Source organism: Colobus angolensis, unplaced genomic scaffold (genome assembly GCF_000951035.1).
Source record: "Colobus angolensis palliatus isolate OR3802 unplaced genomic scaffold, Cang.pa_1.0 Scaffold71, whole genome shotgun sequence".
NCBI lineage: Eukaryota > Metazoa > Chordata > Mammalia > Primates > Cercopithecidae > Colobus > Colobus angolensis.
In genome coordinates, this window is record NW_012120821.1 from 1,763,707 (window position 1) to 1,785,049 (window position 21,343).

Sequence of the window (21,343 nt, forward strand, 5' to 3'; positions counted from 1 at the left end):
TAGTATAATAAAAAAATAAAATAAAATAAAATAAAATAAAATAAAATAAAAAAAAGAAAAAAAAAAGAAGTTCATGAACTATCAACACAGGCTGTCAATAGAAATTCTGGATGTTAGGTTTAGATGGTGAAAGTTTCATCAAAGGTAGGATGAGTTTTCTAGTTGGTCTGAAGGCCTAGGCTTAAAGGCTGACAGATACGGAGCTGTTTCAAGCTGGACCTAAAGACAGAGCTGTATACCTTTACAATGCCCACCTGCACCTGCACATTGCATTCTGGAATTAACCACAATACAGAGCTGATTCACATTTAGAAAGTTGTCTGTAAGTGTTTGGCTGACTCACGATGGAGAACAGGAATGGGAGAGAAGAGGCCAGATCACAATACTAATATCTGATTCTAAGGGGAAAAAAATCTATTTCTCGACTATTGGGGATGCAACCACATATTTGGTATTGTGAAAGGAAAGTAAATCTTGGGGCCCAAAAATCACTAAGCTAAAGGCAAAAGTCAAACTGGGAACAGCTTAGGTACACCTGCCTCCCATTCTATTCAAAGTTACCCCTCTGCTCACTGAGGTAAATGCATATCTGATTGCCTTCTTTGGAGAGGCTAATCAGAAACTCAAAAGAATGCAACCATTTGTCTCTTATCTACCTATGACCTGGAAGCCCCCTCCCTGCCTCGACTTGTCCCTCCTTTCCAGATCTAACAAACGTTCATCTTACATATGTTGATTGATGTCTCATGTCTCCCTAAAATGTATAAAGCTGTGCTCTGACCACCTTGGGCATATGTCGATGGGACTTAATGAGGCTGTGTCAAAGGCACACGTCCTCAACCTTGGCAACATAAACTTTCTAGATTAACTAAGACATATCTCAGATACTCAGAGTTCACAGTATGAATCTTTGGCAGATATCCTCTGGTGTCCCCCCATGACACAGGATGACTGAATCGGTATCTGCTCACAGACAACCCAAGCTACAATTTCAGCCATTTCATTATTTGCAAATGGACAGGCATTGTGGCCAGTATATACAACTGAAAAAGTTCCAGATGAGTATAAAAGTGGCCCAGAGGTAGCTTACCTAAAGCCTAGTCGTACTGTGAAATCTATCTTTCAAAACTCTAAATACCATCTCTAGTTTCAAATGGTGCCTGAGGGGCTTATGAATCTACAGTCTTTATCACCTTAGAGGTTGAAACTCTCCTAATGTCTGGATCTAGCATCTGCACTGATATAAAAAGATGCTTCAGAGCAGCTGGAGGAAATATAAATCAAGACAAAGCAAGCACTCCTGAAGCTTCAGTACAAATACCCCTTGACCTAGCTGCCCAGCCAGAGCTATCAAAAGTAATGTGTAATAACTGAACAAGGCCACTCTATGCTCCAGTGAACCAAGGCAAATACTGAGGAAATCCCTCAAATGAAAATTGTCTGGGACCAGGGCACAGATGTCATTTAAATTTAACTGTTTACAAGCATCTGAAAGTAGAGGATCATCCAACCATTATATTTAAAAAAATTAATAGTCTTTTTTATATTTTTGAGTTTAACTGGCGGGTAGCAATTTAAAATATCACGCAGTTTGCATTATGAATGTACTGCTGAAATGACACATTGAATAGATGAAGCAAATACTTGCTTTGTTATTGACATATTATCCATCTGGGCTTTTGGTTTTCGAAGAGGATAAGAAAGTTAGGAACTACAAAACCTAAGCAGGTGCAGGGATAATTATAACTTGCATGAGATGGTAATGCTGTATTATTATCCCACCTAAATATGAAGAAGTTTATAAAATTGATACAGGAGATAGAAAGAAATTATTTAGACAGATAGTAAGGGCAACAGAGTCCTTGGCGGAATTTCTGTTTTAGCAAAAAGCAGCCTCCAAAATCATTTCTTTTCTAACAAACAGCAGCCTGAAAAATCAAGCTGTAGACATAGGTAAGGAAGGTGGAAGCTTTCACGGTGAATGCTGGCAGCTGTGCCAGTGGAAAAGGGCTACCTGGAAGCCAGGTATGTTCAACATGAAGGCTCCATCTTCTCTTTCCTTTGTCATCCCATGTACAGTACAGAGAAGCAGGCAACATGGCTCCATCCAGGTAGAGAACCCGTTTGCATAATAAAAAATTAGAGTGGGGCGGCCAGCTCTTTCACACACTATGCAAATGGCCCATCTAGCCTTAACCAGTTTTTTGAGCCTTATGCAAATGGCAGACCTGGTCTGACTAATCTTTCATGCCCTATGTAAATCAGACACTGCCTCCTCTTATTCAACTATAAAACCTATTGCATTTCACCACAGACCAGAAGACCCGCTTGGGACCCCTCTCTCTGCAGGAGAGAGTGTTTCTCTTTCTTTCACCTACTAAACCTCTGCTCTTAACCTCACTCCTTGTGTGACTGCATCCTTGATTTCCTTGGCATGAGACAATGAACCCTGGGAAGTCCCAGATGAACAGTGCCATTTCAAAATCTTAGCCATAATGCTCCTTTGAAGATTACATGTGATGCTATATGGCACTGTGATTCAAAAAGAATACCAGAGGTTGATATAAAGCATACTTAATTTTTTTTTTGAAAATAAAAATGATAGGAACAGTAAGACAGTCTGGAGCAGAAGCTGAAGTGGAGTATAGTCTCTTTTTCTTACTTATTATGAATACGTAAGAATTTTATAAAACATAATGTAACACTGAATGCTTTGTGTGGTTTCTAAAAACATCTTAAATGGAGAACAACTCTCCAGTGTTTATTAATTAATTAATTCATTCATTTAACAAGTACTTATTTGGTATCTACCTTTTAGCTACTAAGGAAAGAACAATAAATGTAATAGACAAGGGCTCTGGGGTGTATAATTGGGAAGCTGTAGCTTAATAAGAGAAACAGATTTTAAAAGATAATTATACAAATAAACATATACTCACTCATGGAAGTCCTATTGTGGAAAAGCACAGGATCCCATGAGAACAATTAACAGAGATACCAAATAATAAATCAAGAGTAAGGGTATCTATTAAGGCAACCCCAAAGTAGTAGCATTTATGGTAAGAACTGCTACAATTGAGAAATTGAGAAAAGCCCAATATGACCTTCAATTTTGCTAATCCTTTTTTCTGTTGTATACAATGTGATGTTAATTCATCTAATAAAAATTTCAATTCTGTGATTTCCATTGTCCCACTTTTATACTTTCAGTTATCTTCTGAAACTCCCCATTTCTTCATATACCATATCAATTTTTCCTATGGACTTTATTTTAAACTTTTTATTTGGAAATTATTATAGATTCCCAGAAAGTTGTGAAGATAGCACAGAGGGGCCCCATGTACCCCCCACCCAGATTCTCCAGCTGGTTACATCTTACATAACTATGATATAATATGAAAACCAGGAAAGTGACATTGACATAAAGTGTGTACAGTTCTGTGTAACTTTATTGGATATATAGATTCATGTAACAAGCATTCCAATTAAGTTACAGAACTATTCCATCACTGCAATGATCTCCCTCACACTACTTCTTTATAATCAGTCACAACCATCCACATCCTTCCCCACTATCACTAACTCCTGGCACCCACGAATCTGTTCTTCATCTCTATAATTTTGTTATTTCAAGAGTGTTATATAAATAACATTTTATAACATTTTATATAACCTTTTAATACTGGCTTTTTTTCACTCAATCTAATGCCCTTGAGAGACATCCAAGTTTTTGTGTGTATCAATAGCTCGTTTCTTTTTTATTGGACTAGTACTCCATAGTATGAATATACCACAGTTTGTTTAACCATTCATCTGTTGTAGGATATTTTGGCTGTTTCCAGTTTTGGGCTATTTCTTATGAACTTTTAAATACATTAATTATAGTTATTTATACTAATTATCTTTTAAGCTAACATTTGAGACTTTTACTGCTCTGTTTCTATTGACAAATGTTTTTCTCTTAATGATGATCACATTTTCCTGTTTCTTCTCATGTCTAGTAATTTTTTATTATATATTAGATATTTTGAATGATATAGAGCACCATAGAGACTCTAGATTCTGCTATCTCCCCCAAAAAATGTTGAGTTCAGTTTGGTAGGCAGTTATATGACTAACATATCACCCAGAATATGTGGAGAATTGGTTTTATGTGTCATTAGGGTGAGCCTACTTTAGGTTTTCCCTTAACCCAAGGGGAATCCCTAATTCTTGTGACTTATCCTTTATTCTTAAGGTGTAAGCCTCTTGAGATTTTTATGGAAAACCTAATGTGCTTACCACCCCCACACTCCCCAACAGGCTGGACTCAAACTCCAAACTCTGACTTTTATATGGTGGACAGTAACTAAAATCTCGATTTGTTTTTCTTTCCCCCAGCTTCTAGCTATTTTTTATTTCTGCACTCCTTGGTATTTAACCTGTACATTTGTAGTTCAGGGATCAAGCTGGGGATGTTTACACTCAGGTGTCAAGTTTCTGCTATGGCTCACTTCTGAAATTTCCAAGAACTCTGGAAGAATCAAAGTCCATGATCTGACTCCTCAGGCCAATAAAATGTCAGTTTCTGCAGAAGTTTTGCTGTCCCACATTCGTCAGCCTGGGACATGGCTTCAGGGGAAAAGCTGTATAAACATGGATTTCACACAGTGTGGTTCCTTTCTTTTGAAGGTTGATTCTCTTTTATCTTTTGCTTGTTTTGTTACTCTCCCATGTCTTAAAGCAGATTTCTAAAAATGTGCTCACAGTTTATTATTTGTATCAACAGGAGGATGAGTCTGATAAAAAGTATTCTGCCCTGTTTCAATATGATTTGTTTTTGAATTTTGTCATAATTATGTCTATTTTTCTGTGGAAACACTCCAGCCCCTTTCCAGCTTCCCATTCATCTCACTGAGAGCCACCTCCATCCAGCAATAAGATCCTCCACATTTACCATCCTTCAACTTGTCCGTGTGACCTGATTCTTCCTGGACTCCAGACAAGAACCTGGGACCAAAGAGGCACTGAGCTGGTTAACACTTAAGCTATCTGCAGATGGCAGAGCTAAAGGAGCACTGTAACACACCTACTGGGGCTTGGGGAATCGCAGGCACCCACCTCTAGATGCTACCATGGGGCCAGAACCCAAAAGCGCTGGCCCTGGCTCCCACACTTGTCCATCTTCATGCTCCCCCTCCCATAGGGTTTGAGTTTGTGGCAGCCCAACAGATGAGCAGATCAGGGAACTCTCCTGTTTCAATTTAATTACTCTTCCTAGAGAACATTGCTTTTCAGCAACTGAAGGGCCCTGCTTTCTTCATTATACTTTCCTAAATTCTACTTATCTTTGAGTATCCATCCAGTTCATGCCTTCTGAATTTTCCCAACACTGAAACTATTCCACCTCCTTTGGGTAGGGTTTTCCCCCGTGACTTATCAATTAACACACATTCCAAGCTGTGCAGAGGATGAACTAGTATGTTTGGAAGGCAACTGAGATGAGGATGGGAATAGAAAAGAGGTGGCCTCCCAAAATACTTTTAAAACTGGTATGGTTACAAGCAGACATTGGGAAGCTGCTTCTTTTCAGGTATACACCTCAAACTAACTGTGTCCTGTCTCATTTTATAATCACCTCATATGAGTATAATATTCTTATCACAACAAGATCAGAAGATTCTTGAGGGCAAATATCTTGTCTACTTCTCTTCCCATAGCACTGAACATAGTGCCTCACACAAATATAGAAGTTTATTTGATGTGTTCCTTTGAATTTTAACCACTTGGCTGAATCTCTAAGTTTTCTTTGCTAATTTTTCAAACAGTGTTTGTCCAAATGTTTGTCATACTAAAGAGCATGAAGATACACCCTGAAAATTTATAATTTGGCCTAAGCTTAATTATCCAACCACATTTCACACTATTCTGCTTTCTCCCTCACTAACTCTGCTCTTGCTCTACTGGTCTTCCCTCAGTATTTAAACACACAGGAATTCCTGCCTCAGAGCCTATGCACCTGCTATTTCGTTTACCTAGAACGGATATGGCATGGTTAGCTGTTTCTCGTCACATAGGTCTCAGATCAAATGGTCATTCCACAGAGAGGTCTTACCAAAGTATCCTGCTCCCTTAAATCTGACTCAAATACTCTCTTGTTGAGTACTCTGTTTTCCTTTTTTATATTATTATTATTTTAAGACAGAGTCTCACTCTGTCACCCAGACTGGGTGCAGTGGCGCAATCTCTATTCACTGTAACATTTGCCTTTCGGGTTTAAGCAATCCTCCCGTCCTCAGCCTCCCAAGTAGCTGGGACTACAGGCAAACACCAAAATACCTGGCTAATTTTTATATTTTTTGTAGAGACGAGGTTTTGCCATGTTGCCCAGGCTGGTCTCAAACTCCTAGGCTCCAGTGATCTACCTGCCTCAGCCTCCCAAAGTGCTGGGATTACAGATACGAGTCACTGTTTTACTTTCTTTTTAGCACTTACTAGTAACTAAAAGTATCCTGTTAATATTTGTTTGTGTTTATTGCCTATCTTCTCGTGTTAGAACCTAAGGTCCATGAGGGTGAGGAATTTTGTCTCATTCACACCAGCATCCCAAATACCTAGATCAGTGCCTAAATGAACAGTTGTCACCCTGTGTGCTATCTTGAAAACAATTTGAGGTAGATACACATGTCAATGTCCTTAATGGTAAATTGGTTTCAGTGAAAAATGGCTCAGAGGTAGAGGCTACAGAGATGTTTTTAAAGAATAAACAGGGCCGGGCACAGTGGCTCACACCTGTAATTCCAGCACTTTGAGAGGCTGAGGCGGGACAATCTCGAGGTCAGATCGAAACCATCCTGGCTAACATGGTGAAACCCCGTCTCTACTAAAAAATACAAAAAGTTAGCCAGTGGTGGCGGGCGCCTGTAGTCCCAGCTCTCAGGAGGCTGAGGCAGGAGAATGGCGGGAACCCGGGAGGCGGAGCTTGCAGTGAGCCGAGATCATGCCACTGCACTCCAGGCTGGGCGACAGAGCAAGACTCCATCTCAAAAAAGAAAAAGAAAAAGAATAAACAGATCATCCATTTAAATTTAATTCCATCCAATGAGATCACAGGTTATAAGATGTACCAATGAGAAAAACTCAGTTCTTACAACAACTCTGTGAGATAGACATACTATAATAATCTCCATTTTATGGATGAGGACACTGAGAGAAAAGGTTAGATAAAGACTTAAATAGGTTGATTTGGCTGAAGTTGTAAAGTCAGTAGGTGACTAAACTGGGAATGAAAACCAGGCAGTTTGTTTTCAGTCTGTGGTTATGGCCACTGTGCCTCATCTGCATTTAGGAGTGCAAAGTGTATTCACTTCAGTTCTCTCATGTGTTTACCATGCAAATCTAGCATGGTTACTTTACATATGCTTTTACAAATGGTTTAGAATAAACAATAATGGACTTGGGGTTGAGTTCCAGGATATATTACTAATCAATATAACCCTCAATCTAACTTCTTCATTCCTTAATCCCTGAATATGTAAAGTGAAGGCTTGGTTGAGTCTTATTAAAGATAAACTAATATTTTATTAATTGTTTTGAAGATATGAGAGCCCTGGGCATCAGGATGCTGATAAATTTAACAAGAATATTGTTAGGAATATTTAATATCTTACCTGGACTTTATTCATCTCCAATTTGTTCTTCTCATTGGCACTCTGGTCTTGTTTGCTAGCTCCCTTTTTCTGAGGGCCTTTCCCAAAGAAGATGTAATTTACAAAGGCATACTCCAGCAGAGCCAGGAACACAAACACAAAGCAGCCCATCAGATAAATATCAATCGCTTTGACATAAGGGATCTTTGGCAGGGTCTCCCTGAGGTGGGTGCTGATGGTTGTCATTGTAAGCACTGTCGTGATTCCTGTGAAAGAGAAAGACAATGCTTAGCTAAAGGCACCACTATTAAGCTCCTTTTTCAAGATTGAGAGGACAGATGCCATTTGCCATTTCCTTATTCATGCCCCTGAGTGATCACCTAAGACTATAAGCTCATAAAGGACAGATTTTGTTTTATTTACTTTGTTAAATATAGCATTCTTAATAGTATAACGTTTGCTAGCTGTATAATATATTTTGTGTTGATGATGGTGATGATGAAGTGATAACTGCGAAAAGCAAGAAGTGAAAAAGAAGTCAGAATCTAGTGTAGATATTTGTTCTACAATACTAATATTATACCTTTGTATAGTGTTGTACAGTTTTAAATAATTACAGTTATAAATTATCCTATATGGCTGTCATAACAGCCTGAAAATGATAAGGAGTGTATATTATTCTCATTTTATAACTGGGTAAACAGAAAATCTGAGATTAGTTATTTTATTTTAGGCCACCCAGCGAGGATCAAAAGAGCACAGAAATGTTACACAATAGCATTTAAAATAAGCAATGAGATGAAAAGGTAAACTCTAGAATTTGATAGAGGCTCTTAAACATAAAGTCAGAAAGTATGGAATAGATAGTAAAGACAAAGGAAAACATCCAAAGGGAATGGGAGGTAGCAAAATGAAATGAAGGAAAAAATAGTTTTGCACCATTTGCCAATCAGATTATTCTAGATGTATAATCCCGGATTTGACTATTCAACTTTTAGAAGAACAGATAAAGCAGGAAGTCAGGACTGCCATACAAAAAATTAAAGTGGTTCAGATCAGTAGTAAATTCTAATGTGCTGGACTGATATAAAATGCTATAATGAGTGGTCTTTCTTATTTCTTTAAAAAAATCTTTAAATTTCACCTAATATAACTCTAGCTAATGTGCTTCACAGAAATGAATGAGTCACTTACAAATTCACCAGTTGCATTTCTGCTTCTACTCCTTGTTTTACATTTTTAAGCAAAAAGTGTTAGTAAATGAATGCCATTTTAAATTACATGTTTTAAAATATCTCAAGTTTTACAGTCCAAAGAATAGCTTAAACAAGCACCTGTATATACTAACATCTCTAATATCTCTAATTAAAATAGTATTAGCTTTGAGGATAGAAGAGTAAAGAAAACCACAATTCATAAACTTACTAGTTATTATTCTCTGCTGTGGACATCATCCACTGTTTTTTTCTTAAGTGTAGTATGTAGACATAACAATACTCATGTTCAAGTAATATATGCAGATACATATGTGTGATACTATTATTTGTTTGCTTTCTTTAATCTTAGGTTGTTCAAAGATTGATAAAGTACTGCAAACACTTGACTCTGTGAGTTTTATGTATTCAGTCATTACAAGTAAGCTGTAGTGATGGCAATTAGCGTAGCTGTGAACAGGTATGCTGATCATCTAGTCCAGCTTAATAGTCTCCGAAATGAAGAGATGAAATATGTTAGCATAGCCAGAAATGTTATGTGTGTGAGTGTGTGTGTGTGACAGAGAATTTGCCCCAGAAAGAAATAACTGAAATGGCTGTAGGATCAAATAGTGACATAGACTTGCACATCCCCAGATTCACCAGACAGACCTTACACATCCTAACCTTCCAAGGAATGCTTTAAAGTCTCAAACATAGCCCGTCAGCTTTCAGCAATTAATTAACCATGGCAGGATTAGTTCTAAATTGTGTTCCCCCAAGAAGGAAATCATTTTTATTCTGTCTTGACAACAGATTATTAATATAGCTGATGAATTGTCTGTGCCTTATTCAAGTGTAATAAGCTCCATTTAAAGGAGACTCAGCTTAATACGATTTAATTTTAGTTAGTATTCAAAGGATAGTATTTCTCAGCAATTGACAGCTTGTTGTTAGTCACAAGGTTTAGCTTTCTCCAAATTCATTTAAAAATAGTGCATTGTATATGTTCTTCACTGTTAAAAGCAGGGATTAAAGAGGAAGTCATCCCAAAGTTAGTAAAAATTAGCGTAATGAGAATTTAAAAATATATTTTATGAGACACTTAAGTAGTGCTAGATATAGTCCAAGATTTTTGTTTGTTTGTTTTGGTAAAATGCTAAAAAGATGGTACATTGTAGAATATTCATTGTAGACATGCTTACATTTAGATGTTTTATATTCAGGGACTCTTATGATGATCTAATTCTTTGGCTTGCTATAAGAGAGCCCTTCCCTCTAATTCCTGATATTGGTTATTTGTTTGAAAATAAAACCTGTTAGCTCTCTGCAGTGCTGAGAATGTATTACCTAGTGCGACTCTGGCTGCAGATGCATCATAGTTGATCCAAAAAGACACCCAGGACAGAATTGTAATCAGTGTAGAAGGCATGTAGGTTTGCAAAATGAAGTAACCAATGTTTCTCTTTAGACGAAAACTTAGTGACAGTCGTGGATATGCTCCTGAGTTGAGAAACGAAAGACAAGTAATCAGACCATCATTTGGTTGGAACCATCTTCTTCCTTTCACAGCACCTCTAGTACCTTTCGGGGAAACAACCTCACCTGTTGTGAACTCCACCTTCTTAGACACCATCTTGTAGTCAACAATTGAAAATTGAGGAAGTTCGATTTTATTAACACCAGTTACTGCCCCCTCTCCTCCATTCCAGTAAAACTCTATGTCATCAGTGGTATAGCCATCTGAAACCAATAAACACAGCACAGTTAAATAAAGTTTAGGAAATCATTTTGAATACCACCTGGGAGCTAGAGGAAAAATTCCCAGCAAAAAGGTGGTAAGGTGGCATTGCTTTAAATTAGGGTGGTATGCAGGTCTCATGTGGAGTGCTATTTCTGATGATTTGGTAGTAGCTGCATTGAAAGAATGGGTGCATCTGGCTTTAGTGGACTTAAGCTCTGGATCATTTAGTGATAGCTGAAGTCACTGATGCAAATTTATTCTTACTGTATCTACTAATGTGCATTCCTTGGTTAAATTGGGGTATGGCTGAATTCTAGGTACCTGGACATGGCTTTGGCTATGTGCTACTTAACAACAATAATCGCACAACAAGTAATAATAATTGAGCACATATTTGTTAAAAGGATAACAGATAGTGTGAAGAGATGAAGTATAATGAAAGACTAAGTTTATATATAGCCATTACATGATTAAGACATTAAAAACTGCATTATTTCTTTTAGAAAATTTGGCAAGCTTTTATTCATATCCTTTGGTTATAGCTAATATTATTATAGCTAATATATGGGTAAAAGTCTTAGGACTATATAAATTCTTGATAATGCTTTTATATCTTTATACTTATGAGAGTGCACTTTAGTTAATTTAAGGGGAACGTGTAGGGAACTGTAGATTGTAGTAGAAGGGTCTGTCCTCAGGTCTTCAGCATGAAGGCCCCACGCTGATGGCCTAATCTCTTCCTCTTCCTACTCTGCTCCCACCTGGCAGTGTTCTAGCTGAGTTATCATTATGTATAAGAGTAACTTGCTGAGTTGATGGGTGCAGCACACCAACATGGCACGTGTATACATAGGTCACAAACCTGCACGTTGTGCACATGTATCCTAGAACTTAAAGTATATAAAAAAAGAGTAACTTGCATAAAAGAATGTACGGATATATTTTAAAAATCTAAAAATAATTTAAGGTATATTTTACGACCACATTTTTCTCTACCAGCTAGAGACAAAGATCTTTCTTAATTTATTTTCTATTTAGGTTCACCTCAAATAAAAAAGCATAAAATCTTTTTTTCATTAGAATTGCTGGGGCTAGTCTTTCAAAGGTAACCACATCAGCTCTTTGTAGTGGACATCATGCTGACCTACTTTTGATTAAAGCCAGTAATACCTTTTCAAGAGATAGAAAATAATACATTTGATATTTAGAAGTTGAATGCCAGGTGCTAAAGGGTCACCATCAACTTGTCCTTGCCAGAATGTAAGAAATTTTAAGCTATTCTTCCCCACTCCCCTTCCCGCTTTTGAAAAGGAAAACAAAGCTATCTTAATTTTACTGCTTTAAACTGACTTCCAGATATAATCACCAGTGTTTGAAAGACTGAGACCCTCTTTACTATTGGACTTAGAATATTATCTACAGCGGACTAATTGGCATATTGGGGATTTTATCAAGTTTGGATATGATTCTGTAAGACTGATTCTAAAGATCTCCTTGAGAATTTGATTAAAACCTACCAATAAAATCCACAGAAAATTATAGATAGATAGATAGATAGATAGATAGATAGATAGATAGATAGATAGATAGATAGATAGATAGGATTCGATGGCAATTTCAGGACATCATGGATCCCATTCATGGAGTTTAGAATACAAAACTCCTGTCTTAGTTGAAATGGTTAGTGGCAATATGACAGCTTAAATTCAACCCAGACTTCTTCCTTTCCAATTCCAATTCAACCATGAGTTACCTCTCCTAAGCCCAGCAGGAAGTAGTATCTGGGGAATGTGAGTTCTCAGCCCTGTCTGGATCCAGTGGACAGTGGCATCATGGGATTTTCTTTCCCCCCTCAGCCACTAGAGAGAACCTAGGGACTGGTGGCATGGAGTCCTTGGGTGGGGGTTAGAACAGTGGGATCCAAGAAGATAGCTGGGTGAAGGGGCTGTTGAGCCTACTAAAGAAGGAAGGGTATTACCACCTGTGTGATTGTCTGGAGGAACTTGTCATCTCAGTCCTTTAAGGGGATGTGGGAAAGTTAAAAAGGTGGGTTGAGAAATCGCCATACTGTTTTCCATAGATATTGTGCTAATTTACATTGCTACCAACAGAGCATAAACGTTTCCATTTCACAACATCTGTTGTTTTTTGACTTTTTAAAAATGCAATTCGATTTAGCAATCCCACTGCTAGGTGTCTACTCAAAGGAAAATAAGTCATTATATATAAAAGACTGCGTTCATATGTTTATCACAACACAATTTACAATTGCAAAGATATGGAACCAACCTAAGTGCCCACCAACTGATGAATGCATAAGAAAAATGTGGCATATATATACACCATGGAATACTACTCAGCCATAATGACGTGAACCCGGAAGGCAGAGCTTGCAGTGAGTGGAGATCACGCCACTGCACTCCAGCCTGGGCAACACAGGGAGATTCAGTCTCAAAAAAAAAAAAAAAAAAGAATGTATTTTGCAGCAACTTGGATGGAGCTGTGGAGGCCATTATCCTAGATGAAGTCACTCAGGAACAGAAAACCAAATATTGCATGTTCTCATTTATAAGTGAGAGCTAAGCTACGGGTAGGCAAAGGCATACACAGTGGTGTAAGGAATGTTGAAAGACTCAGAAGTGGGGAGGCTGGGAGGAGGGTAAGGGATTAAAAAAATTACCTATTAGGTACAAGGTACACTATTTGGGTAATGGATACATCAATAACCCAGACTTCACCACTATATAATTCATCCATGTAAGTAAAAACCTCTAAAGTTACTGAAAAAAACAGAGAGAAGAAAAGGCAGGTTGGGTCACTGAATGAGAGAGAGAGAGAGAGAAAGAGAGAGGGAGAGAGAGGAGACTACCTCCTGGTGCATCAGCAGGGGATGACAACTTGGCTGGAGCTCATCATGCTTTCCATCTAGAACTTTGTTCCTTTTAAGGTGACCTGGTAGCTGGGTCCAAACCCCAAAGAATATGCAATAAAAAACAACAATGCATATAAGAAACCCAGTAGCCCTAGAGAAGGAAAACAAGTGGAAAACTAGATTAGGTATCATCTAGTGAAAAGAACTGAGGAGGAAGCAAATAATAGCTTGAACTCTCCATTCCTCACTCTTGGTAAAAATATAGGAACACTTACAGATATCTGATTACAGCACAGGCAACTTTTTATTCTAAAACTCGATTTTTTTTTTTTAATATACGAAATGTCTTAGATAAATTGAAGAGAAGATGACCACCGATGAGGCCAGAATTTGTGGCTTGGAAGACAATTTTATAGATATTTGGAAAGCATGAAGAAACTATAAAAATTTTGAACGACTCATCTAGGAGCTCTAATATATGAATAGTGGGCATTCCTGAAAGAAGGGTGTTATATAGACAAGGAGCCATAACAAACAAAAAGAAAACAGAAATTCCCCAGAGATTACTAAATAAATTATTTTGCAGATTGGCAAGCTCACTATATCATGTCATCCCAATGTCATTCCTAAACTCCAAGGGTGTAATAATAGTCTTACAATCTTCCAGACAGAAAGTACAAGATGTTTCCAAAGGAAAAAGTATTGCACTTCTTATACACAATGCTGGAAAGAAAAGATTATAGAATGACATCCACAGAACATCTAGAATATAGGCATAAAGGACAGCAACTCTGAGACCCAAAAGTACTACTCCCTGCCAAAATACCACTTCTTTCCAGAGAAGATTAAAGATTCAGAGGACATACCATCTAGGTACCTGCATGAGGAAACTTCTACTGAAGACTCTAATCAAACAGATGAATCAGGACAGATAAGGGAATCCACCTTAGAAACAGAGGAACTGTAAAGAATCATGACTAATCAATTCCATGCAAATTAATTTGAAAATGTGGATGAAATGGGTAATTTTCTCAGAAGAAAGCATTTTTTTAAAGCTAAATCAGGAGGCACAGAAAATCAAAACAGCTTGATTTCATCCCTACAAACAAACAGATATTTAAGAACTGATAATTCTATTGCTACTTAAACAGCTCCAAAGCATAGGCTAAGAATGAAAATTTCTAAATTATTTTCATAAAGTAACCAGAACATATTAGCAAACAAAATCCAGCAGTACTTTAAATAATAAAGCACAATCAACATTGTTTATTCTAAGTTTAATATTAGAAAATCTAGTAATATACTTCATTATAATAACAAATCTAAGGAGAAGAAAACATGATTATTTATACAGATACTAAAATAGCATTTGATAACTTTCAACACCAGTCCTCTCTTTTAACAAAGCAAACAACATTATTCAATAAATATGAGAAAGGGCCAGGCTCTGTGGCTCTCGCCTGTAATCTCAGCACTTTGGGAGGCTAACGTGGGCGGATCACGAGGTCAGGAGATGGAGACCATCCTACCTAACATGGTGAAACCCTGTCTCTACTAAAAATACAAAAAATTAGCCAGGCGTGGTGGTGGACGTCTATAGTCCCAGCTACTGGGGAGGCTGAGGCAGGAGAATGGCGTGAACCCAGGAGGCGGAGCTTGCAGTGAGCCAAGATAGCACCACGGCACTCCAGCTGGGGTGACAGAGCGAGACTCCTGTCTCAGAAACAAACAAACAAACAAACAAAAATTTACCAGGGCATGGTGGAGGGCGCTTGTAATCCCAGCTACTCGGGAGGCTGAGGCAGGAGAATCACTTATATCCCGGAGGTGGAGGTTGCAGTGAGCAGAGATCATGCCACTGCAATGCACTCCAGCCTGTATATATGTATATATACATGTGTGTGTGTGTGTGTGTGAGCGAGAGAGAGAGAGAGAGAGAGAAGATATTTCCTTAACATGGGAAGATATATCTTTCCTGGTCCCAAACCAGCATCATTTTTAGTGTGGAAACAGAAAACATTCCCATGACAGTTACGGAGAAGATGAGAGTGTTTACTACCATTGTTAATATTTAACATTGTTCTGGAAATACTAACCAATACATTAGACAACAGAAAGAAAGTTGAGGTACAGAGTTGGAAAACTGCTGGTTAAACTATCAGGATTTGCAAATTATGCAATTGAATATTCAGTGAACCCCAAAGAATTAACTGAAGAGCTATTACAAACAATAAGAATTTGGTAGGGTAATGGGGTATAAAATTACTATACAGAAATTGATAACTTTAATATATAAAACAATAACATAACATAATAGATGAAAAGGACCACTTAAAAATACAGACAAAATTATCCAGTAATAAATTTGGTCAGAAATATGCAAAACACATATGAAGCAACATTTAAAATAAATTTGAACGGCACGAAAGAAGCCTTGAACAAATAAAAGGCATAGCAAATTTTTGAAAGGAAAACTCAACATCGTAAGTTTCACAATTTAATATGATTGCCTCATAATGCCGATAGGATTTTTGTTTTGGGAACTAGACTAGATGAATTGAAAGTTAAAATAAACCCAAGAAAACTCTGAAAAAATAGTAGAAATAGGCTGGGTGTGTTGGCTCACGCCTGTAATCCTAGCACTTTGGGAGGCCGAGGTGGGTAGATCACTTGAGATTAGGAGTTTGAAACCAGCCTGGCCGACATGGTGAAACCCTGTCTCTACTAAAAATACAAAAAAAGTTAGCTGGGTGTGTTGGCAGATACCTGTAATTCCAGTTACTCAGGAGGCTAGGGGAGGAGAATCACTTGAACCTGGGAGGCGGAGGTTGCAGTGAGTCAAGATTGCACCACTGCACTGCAGCCTGGGCAATAGAGTGAGACTCTGTCTCAATAGCTCTACCAGGTAATAAAACATTATACAACCTCAATAATTACAACAGTGTGATCCCAGTGCTGCACTTGAAAGAAAGATTTGTGGGTTACAATAAAAAATTCAGAACTAGTGCCAAATACTTAGGAAAATTCAGAATATGATAGAAGTGGTACCTCAAATTATTGGGAAAAAGATAGTTTAAGAAATCATGCTGGCTGAGGAATTACTTGAAACTGCAGTTTGGACCCCTATTTCATGTCATAAACTATTGTAAATCTCAAATAAATTGTAGATCTATCTAGAAAATATAACTACGCTTATACCGCAAGAAAACATGGGAGAATTATTTTATACTACTGACATGGATGAGGCCTTTCTAAGTCTAACAAATAATTCATAAGTCATAAAAATTTAAAACATTCAGCTACCTTAAAAAAGTGTGGCAACAAAAATCTATAAACAGAATCAAAAGCAAATAAGAGACAAAAAATAATTGCAGTTCATATTTACACCAAGGATTAATGTTCTTAATATATAAAAAACTTCTACAAACAACAAAAAAGAAAATGACAAAAAACTTAATGAGAGTACAGTAAAAGGATATGAATGGAGAGTTCATTGAAAAATAAAAATGCTCAAACTCAATTATAATCAGAGAAATGCAAATTAAAATTAAAACTGTATCAAGATACTCCTTTTTGACTTACAACTTGGAAAAAATCCACAAAGCGGTAACGTATTTTGCTCTGCATGTGGCGATGCAGCTACTCTCATGTTGCTGATGTGGATGTAATTTGTTATAACCCAAATGGAATGCAGTTTGCTTCAGCTATCAAAAGTATTAATGTATATACCCTTTCACCAAGCAACTCTTATTTTAAGAAATCATTGCTGAGGAATTACTGGAAAAAGTAGTTTGGATCACTCTTTCATGCCATGAACTATTGTAAATCTTAAATAAATTGTAGATCTGTCTAGAGAATATAACTATAAAAATTTCTAGAAATTAATCATTAAAGAAATTTCTAGAAATTTCCTTCTAGAAATTTGTTTTATAGACTGAATTGCACAATTGTGTAGAATGTGCATACAGGATTATTCATTAAAATACTGTTGTAATAGCAAAATATTTGAAACAACATAAATGTCCCCTGATATGGTTTGGCTCTGTGTTCCCACCCAAATCTCATCTTGAATTGTACTCCCATAATTCCTTCGTGTTGGGAGGGACCTGGTGGGAGATAACCAAATAACGGGGATGGTTTCCCCCATACTGTTCTCCTGACAGTGAGTAAGTCTCATGAGATCTGATGGTTTGATAAGGGGAAACCCATTTGCCTTGGCTCTCATTCTCTCTCTGTTCATCTGCTGCCATCCATGTAAGATGTGACTTGCTCCTCCTTGCCTTCTGCCATGGTTGTGAGGCTTTCCTGGCCACGTGGAACTGTAAGTCCAATTAAACCTCTTTCTTTTGTAAATTGCCCAGTCTTGGATATGTCTTTATCAGCAGCGTGAAACAGACTAATACAATAGAAGAGTGGTTAACTAAATTATAAATTTTAGCACATTAATGCACTATTATAAAGCCAGAAAGAAGAACACAGAGTCTCTAGATACTGGTTTACAACTCCCTCCTTAGCAAACGTTCAGTGTAATTATTCTATGTTGCTAACTAAAAGCAAAACCATGTGCAGTCTAGTTCAGAACAGGTTATTCATTTGTGAAATGTGAGGCACTTAACGGGAACCTGACTGAATGAAAGACCACCCCAGCCCCATATAAAGGTGAGCAAAGGATATTTAGATATGCTACTAAAATCCATGCCTAGGTAAGTCAGACAAGAAGAGAGCTTTAAATTTGGACTGTATTGTCTTGGCTCCTTAAAGGATTTTTAAAAACTAAATTTTACTTATTTTAGTTCCATCTATCTTTATGAAAAAGTTCACCTTTCACGCCATCTTCCTGAATGGATTTTGCTGAGGCATTTTTCATCACATTAAAAAAAAAAAAAAAAAGGTCCATGGGAGAAATTTCTCTCAGGCTTGGCATCAGCACTTCCCCTTCTTCCAAACCAATTGGTTTGTTTTTATCTCATGGGCATCGTGAATTCTTTAACTTATCTGATTTTTGTGTTACTTGATAGAAAAGCAATTTTTTCGTCTCTGAGGAGAGACAGGTCCAGGTGGTGCTGGCAGCTCATTTCCTCCTCCCCGGAAGTGAGCAGACTCAGCAGATCTGAGTTAACTCAACAGACACAGAGGCTGATCTCAGTAGCTGAGTTCCTAAGGCTACCCCATACAATCCTATAAAAATGTGACATGTACAACACTGCAAGGCAGGGTTCCTTTCTACTAGAACATTGGCCACAGTGCACCCAGGCTACCTGATGAGCCTAAGCCATGGGATAGTGAGAATTTGGGAAACAATTGGTGATCCACTACCTCCCTGTGTTAGTTTGTTCTCACACTGCTATAAAGAACTACCTGAGAGTATTTAATTTATGAAGAAAAGAGGTTTAATTGACTCACAGTTCCACAGGCTGTACAAAGGCTTGGAGGCCTCAGGAAACTTACAATCATGGCAGAAGGTGAAGGGGTAGCAAGTACATCTTACCATGGTGCAACAGGGGAAAGCGAGAGAGAGAGCAAAAGGGGAAGTGCCACACACACTTAAACCATCAGATCCCATTCGAACTCACTCACAGGAGAACAGCAAGGGGAAAATCCACATCCATGATCCAATCACCTCTCGCCAGGCCCCTCCTCCCTCCAGGTGATTACAATTGGAGACGAGATTTGGATGGAGACACAGAGCCAAACCATATCACTCCCTACTCATAAAATTTTTTCTTAATAAACCCCATTCTAGATCTTCTGGAGGTGTGTATTGGAAATCTCATTGCCCACATGTAGAAAATACATAGGATGCTAAGATTTCCTTCTTTGTAATTTAATTTTTTGATTGTTAATTTACTCACATGATTCAAAACTCAAAAAATATTAAAAGTTTAGAGTGTAAATTTTTCTTTCATCCTTATCATCCATCTTCCTAGTCTTCCCCCCAAAATTGTTAGTACCTTGTTATCTGTCCCTCCAGAGTTTTTTCAGACACATACAAGTATATGTAAATATGTTTCTGCTTTTCCCAGATTTTTTCCTCGCATATTAGCATGTTGCAACATTATTGTTCTGAACTTTGATTTTTTAATTAAAAATGAATTTTTGAGAGTTTTTAAATAATATATTTATTATATATAATAAATATTATTATAAAGCCAGAAAGAAGAACATTTAGCACTCTTTTCTCCTTCTCCCTTTGGCTTGTTTTTTTTTTTTAAGCCCTTCCAACCTTTGTAACAAAGTCTCTATTAAATACCCTTTTTGAAAAACTTTTAGTGGTTTCTGCTTCCCAGATAGGATCCTGTCAATTACATAGTACTGAACATACAATGCAGAATATTTCAACTGTTTCTATAGCTTTGTGTTTATCTCTACCCTTTGTCTTCTCTATTCTTCATTATATTATAAGCTCTTTGAAGAAAAGGGCCTTCTTTTATTCATTTAAAAAATTCCTGAGGCCTAGAACAGATTCTGTCTATAGTAAAGTTTGAATACATATTTTTGAATAAATATGTTAATGTTGTTTGCTGCTTAGAGTTTTGAGTTTATGGTCCCAAACTGGTAACCTGGTAAAGGGACCTATTTTGTATATTCTTGAGCCTGATTTACTCCCTGATGAAGACAATTCTGTTCACAGAGGCCTTACAGGTAAGTCTGGGCACAAAGGAAATGGAAAAAGCTGTGTATTAATTTTAGGCTTACTGAGTTAACTAAGGTGACAGAAGTGATGGATTACAACCTCAAGCTGGTCTTTGAATTATAAGATCCTAGGTGAGAAACATGTAAGCACCAGTTATCTGAGAGTCAATGATGGTTTGCCATTTGCGGTTGAGGTGGGGAGAAGGGTGAGTCAAAACAGTACCTCACATTATCTCCCAACTTCTGAAGAGCAGCAGAGCACATCAATACCGCACAAAATAAAAAAGCTGGACTATGACTACTGATCAATGCAGATTTTAATAATATTCAACAATTTATCCAGTCAGTGGTCTGGGTCTTTATTTCCAAGCTCACACACACACTTTGTTCAACTAAAACCCATTAGGCTTAGTGTTCAAGGCATTGTGATAATTACAGATGATTTGGGGGAAAAAAAGAATGCTCACTCCCTTTTTTTTCTTTTTTTTCTTTGAGACAGAGTCTTGCTCTTTTGCCCAGGCTGGAGTACAGTGGGGTGATCTTGGCTCACTGCAACCTCCACCTCCCATGTTCAAGTGATTCTCCTGCCTCAGCCTCCCGAGTAGCTGGGATTACAAGCACGTGACACCACACCTGGCTAATTTTTGTATTCTTAGTGGAGATGGGGTTTCACCGTGTTGGCCAGGCTGGTCTCGAACTCTTCAGCTCATGATCCCCCCCGCCTCGGCCTCCCAAAGTGCTGGGATTAGAGGCCTGAGCCACTGTGCCTGGCTGGCTTACTCCTCTCCAAGTAGAAGCTTGAATTCTCATGGGAGCAATAATGACACTTAGATCCAAAGGAAAGAATACTGGCTTTGAAATACACTATTATTTCAAAGGTTACACAAGAACATTTTGCCACAGAGCGAGAACATCAATTTACTCACACCTAAACAACCTATTTTACCAAAGGTTTTCCTTTATGAACCAGTGACTTCACACTGTGTCTCAGAGCTGAACACTTGGATACCAAGGATGTTGTTTCCTAGCAACAATAACTATACAGGAGCTCTTGAAATTTCCTTTCAGTCCCTGGGGACTTCTTAGTGGTGCAGAAAGTACATATAAAATTAAGTTGATTTTCTGTTCTTGTGATAGTTTGCTAAGAATGATGGTTTCCAGCTGCATCCATGTCCCAAAACCAAATAGTGCATGTTCTCACTCATAGGTGGGAACTGAACAATGAGATCACTTGGACTCGGGAAGGGGAACATCACACACCGGGGCCTATCAT

The 21,343-nt window shown here is 37.7% G+C and overlaps 1 protein-coding gene across 3 annotated transcripts in view; it reads right to left on the minus strand.

Annotated features, from left to right (window-relative positions):
- GABRB1 (gamma-aminobutyric acid (GABA) A receptor, beta 1) overlaps positions 1-21,343 on the minus strand; it is a 398,062-nt gene that overhangs the window by 17,647 nt on the left and 359,072 nt on the right. For 2 of the 3 annotated variants that reach the window (XM_011927338.1, XM_011927340.1), the window contains 3 exons: positions 10,427-10,564; positions 10,172-10,324; positions 7,650-7,894 (listed from right to left, as the gene is read on the minus strand). In XM_011927338.1, coding sequence (XP_011782728.1) covers positions 7,650-7,894; positions 10,172-10,324; positions 10,427-10,564 — 536 coding nt within the window. The remainder of the gene's footprint in view (positions 1-7,649; positions 7,895-10,171; positions 10,325-10,426; positions 10,565-21,343) is intronic. The other variant, XM_011927339.1, reaches the window with a different exon arrangement.